The 4,480-nt window shown below is 35.7% G+C and overlaps 1 protein-coding gene across 1 annotated transcript in view; it reads right to left on the minus strand.

The window, feature by feature from the left end:
• The window catches only part of LOC103064734 (vomeronasal type-2 receptor 26-like), a 10,178-nt gene extending 7,022 nt beyond the window's left edge, over window positions 1-3,156 (minus strand). The window contains exons 1-3 of the mRNA XM_088143975.1: window positions 2,939-3,156; window positions 1,157-1,448; window positions 1-22 (exon numbers count right to left, since the gene is read on the minus strand). The exon at window positions 1-22 is cut by the window's left edge and continues 842 nt beyond it. Coding sequence (XP_088000101.1) covers window positions 1-22; window positions 1,157-1,448; window positions 2,939-3,156 — 532 coding nt within the window. The remainder of the gene's footprint in view (window positions 23-1,156; window positions 1,449-2,938) is intronic.
• Window positions 3,157-4,480: the final 1,324 nt, after the last annotated feature.

Genomic DNA, 4,480 nt, shown 5'->3' on the forward strand with positions numbered 1-4,480 from the left:
CTGGTGCTGAGCCATAGATAAGCTTACCAAAAAAGATGGAAATAAGGGATAGGGGGAAAAAAGTAATTAAAAAAAATCCTTGTAATGCCTATTTTTCCAGATTAATATCCTATTCCTATTTCAAATTGTGTATGTGGCTGTACTTCACATTAGTGTCAATGCAAGTTTCCACTTTCTCCAAACTATTTTGTATGATGTGCAATTCAACAAAAATAACAGAGTTAAGACTGTAATTTAAATAAAGTATACACTACTGAAGCTATTCACCACACCACAGGGAATGATGTGCGCACAAGAATAATTCACTGGTAGAATATTTTCCCAGATATTCAAAGCAGTGGCTCCTTTTTATATTTCATGGTATATCTTATATTATATTAATAAAACAGAGCTCATATCATACCCTGACCCTCTAGGATATCCTGTAGGGCAACTGCTGAAACTACATTTCGCATGGAGACAGCCAAGTGCAGTACAAAGTCTGGCATAGAGAAAATGCAAATCTGCTCTTTCATATTTGTCTAATTATTGGGTTCACTCCCAGAAGCCCAGAATGGCAAACCATTAATACATTCAACCCTATGATAACCAGGATAATCATATCTTTATTTTGCTGAAATAAGCAACGATCATGAAATTTGAGTCTCTTGATTTAAGGCAGGGATGAGTAGTTCAAACCTTCCATTTTTGCATACCAGAATGCGTTGTAGTGTTCTCTCTCTCCCTCTCTCTCTCCCTTTTCCTCTCTCTCTTTCAAGTAAAGGGCAAAATGAAAAGTTTTCATCAGCAAGGATTAGTATCCTCATGTAGCTAATCTAACTATGCAATCTACCTAAAATAAACATCAAAAGTACAATGTTTTATATCTACAACACTGTGCAATTCCCTTGTAACCTCTGCAGATAGTGATCCGGACGGACGGACGGACAGACATATATACAGTGTTCTGACAAATCTTATGCAACATTTTTTGACAAGGATATATTCACCTATGAAAAGGTTTGTCATTTGTTGACTTTTTAAATATGAGATATACACGCACACAAACACACATACAATTGCTTATTTTAATTACTGTAGTGTTTGCTTCAAATCCATGAATGTACATAAATTAAAAACATGGTGAATTATTGACTTGCAAACGTAAGTATTGTACCTGTGGTATCTTATAGAGGGACAGGATGGTAGCCATGTGTAGACAGACTTCAGAGGTTGGTCCTCCAATAACTGCTATTACTCTGTTCTGGACATCACAGTTATAATTAGGAATGAATCTGTCTTGTGAGGAAAGCAGTTCCAGTGAGGCATGATAGGTCCAACTTGCACTAAAATAACTATTATAGATATGGAAGCCCAAGGTGAGATTGGGTAAAATCTGGGGATTTTCATTGATCTCCTTGATTGTAAATTGCAATGCCAGGAAATGCTGATAGATTGGAGTCATGACTCTGAAAAGTGAATCAGATAATCTTTCACAGAACATTCAGTTCAAATGTAACGTGGAACATGTTTCAGTACAATATATTACAAAGGATTCGTTCAGTAGACATGACTGTGAAAATATATTGTCACATTCATTTGGATTCCCATCTTCTAATTCACAATTTCCCCAAGGAAAATAACAATTTTGGAAGTTAGTTACGCTTGGTCTCCAAAATGCTGCTAAAGCATGTATAAGTATAGTATTCAGTCAGTTTCTGAAAATACTTTTCTTTCCCATTTTTGTACAGACAACAACTGTTTCTATTCCTTCCATCCAGTCTTCTATTTTGGCTTTCCCATGAGCAAAGTAAAAATGTGAAATATAAGAAGTCCTAATCTAATATTTTAAATCACAGATCAGCCCAAATAAACAGGATTTTGATAGAAAATTACCTGGACTCAGCACCTCACAGCTATACTATAAATTGTCTTTCCCTCACTAAATAAACCCAGGGATAATTTTACCAATATTACTATTATTAAAATATTATCAGTAATGCTAATGTAATATTACTCCTTACTCAAATATATATTAGAAATATATTAGTTTTATTAATTATCCTTCTGCATGTATAAGCTTAAGTTCAATTTAAGTTCTTTGAGATTCTCCTTAAAAGCTTGATTAACAACCTAACTACAGATATAAAAATATGTTCCAATATAAATATATTTATACCTTACATTTATCAACTTTATGAAGAACGGAGATTTCTTATTGGAGAAATGGACGTTAATCTAGCCACTCTTCCTTAGAAATACTTTGTGCAAAATGAACTAAGTGTCCAGCAAGTTATAAAACTGCATCTCAACAAAGAAGCTTTCCCTTTCCCCATTCCATTTATTCCCTTGTAAGGTGGAATTTTCTGAACACCTATTGGTCTTCTTGCCTATGCTGTAGTTATTTTTAAGGTAACAACAGGGAAACGTGAAAAACACCAGTAAGCTGTTTCTTTTCAGTCCAAGGAAATGTAATCATAGCCCTTCATAGATTATTATGAAGAGGAACTGGAGAATTTTGCATGTGTAGGATACCATTCAGCAAAAGAAGATACATTTCCATTTTAACCACATTTTTAGTGGACTAAAATTAACACCAGCTGAAATACTGTAGGTCTTCTTATAAAAAAATACTGTGTTGTGTGTATAAATACTAAAAATGAGCATGAGTTGAGCTTAATTTCTGATGACTGCATCCATGAAGTTGTTTGTTGGTTGGTTTATTTTCCCAGAATTATAAAAAATGTTCACTACTGCTTTCTTCTGGGACATCTTTTACATTGTAAAACACACACACACACACACACACACACACACACCCTTTTCAGCCTAGTCAGCTGTCCTGGAATCTCCAGGTAACCCACATCCAAATATTAACCAGGACTTCCAAGATGAGCCAAATAGATTTATTGCTGTTACCTGCTAAGACATTGTAAGTGCACTAAAAAAAAAAACTTACAGAATTTCATCAAAGAGATTACTAGATGGTGCTTCCCTGAAGTCCATCATGTCATAGAATATGTAGATCTTAGACAGGATGCCTACAATGATGAAGTCTCCAGGTTCATATTGCTGGTGAAGAACAGGCAGAGGCTCACTGATGCTGCATTTAGCACTGGGAATCATGCACACCACTTGGGGCAAAAGCACAACAATTAATGCTTCAGCTACCACCATGCTGAATGAAGCTGTTCCTTATTTAAGCCATTTTGCTTGTCCTAGCATTGCCTTTCCTTATATCAGACAGTTTGATATAAGCACCCAGACAGCTCTTTTTACTGAATATAGTCAATGGTCAAATACTATAATTCTGGAGTGGTTATAATAGCCCTGTACTTTTCCCAGATCCTTGTTGTTTTGCTTTGCTTTGCTTTGCTTTGCTTTCTGTGTGTGTGTGTGTGTGTGTGTTTGAAGGTGGTTATTGCAGTTCCTTTGAGAATTGAAAGTGACTGAGAAGTTACCTTGCTTAAATGGATGATTATAGGTGAAATTAAACCATGATTTTTTTAAAAAAAAATGCTTGTCATTTCTGAGTACAAAGATTATCTGATTTTCTTCAGTGAAATAGTGAGAAATGCAAAGGGTTTTTGCAGATGTGTGGGTGGTTACAATTGCTCTACTGGGTTAGGAGCTGAAGTTGAAATAAACATAATTAAATTGGTAATTACAGGGGTGAAAACATCAACTTGGAATCAGAGGTTCAAGGAAATACTGAAGAAGAAAATATGTTACTCAGTTCTAAGCACATCTCACCACTGGTCTTCTTTAGTGGGGTTGGAAGACAGGATACAAGCCTGTAATTACTGACTGCAAGAAAAAGTTCCAATTACAACTTAAGAAAGAATTTTAATTTTCCTATATTTGTAATAGGAAATAAAGAAGTTTTTTCCCCCAGATTTTAAAGTGAAATGGCTTCATATGCAGTTCTGAGAAGCATTATTCTGCTAGACGATAGATACCACTCTGTCCGAGGTGTCCGGTCATATGAATATGCATATCTTCTGGGCTTGTGCAAGAGATGGGGAAAAAAACTATGGTTTGGCAGTATAAAGCTAAAATTAAAGCCCTACGTGATTCAGAGCCTGGCTATTTCCAAGTCTGCATGATCTGGACTGCATCTGCTCATCTTGTAGGTCTGAGAGAGAGGTTATACTGAAGGCCCCATCTCCATAGGAATTCCATCTTACTGGGGCACTGGAGCACGGCCTTCTTCATGATGATGCCACTCTTGTGGAACATCTTGCCTCCATGTATAAGAACCATTTCCTATCTACCAAGTGAAAATTGGGCTCTAAAAGAGAGCAACTGGAGAATATTAGGTTTTCTTTTATGATTTACCCTTAATGGTTAGTACTATGTAAATCAAATAAGTAAATCAAAGTGTGTGGGGGGTATCCTTTTTTTTGTGACATTCCACCTCTTTTTCTAGTGTACTATAAATGAACTCTTCATCTATCAAAATACCTCATGGAAATGGTAAAGGTCATCATTTATCTCCTTT

The sequence above is a fragment of the Python bivittatus genome, unplaced genomic scaffold (genome assembly GCF_059951505.1).
Source record: "Python bivittatus isolate LINGU-HERP-01145 unplaced genomic scaffold, Pbiv_v1 ctg000430_np1212, whole genome shotgun sequence".
NCBI classification, from domain to species: domain Eukaryota; kingdom Metazoa; phylum Chordata; class Lepidosauria; order Squamata; family Pythonidae; genus Python; species Python bivittatus.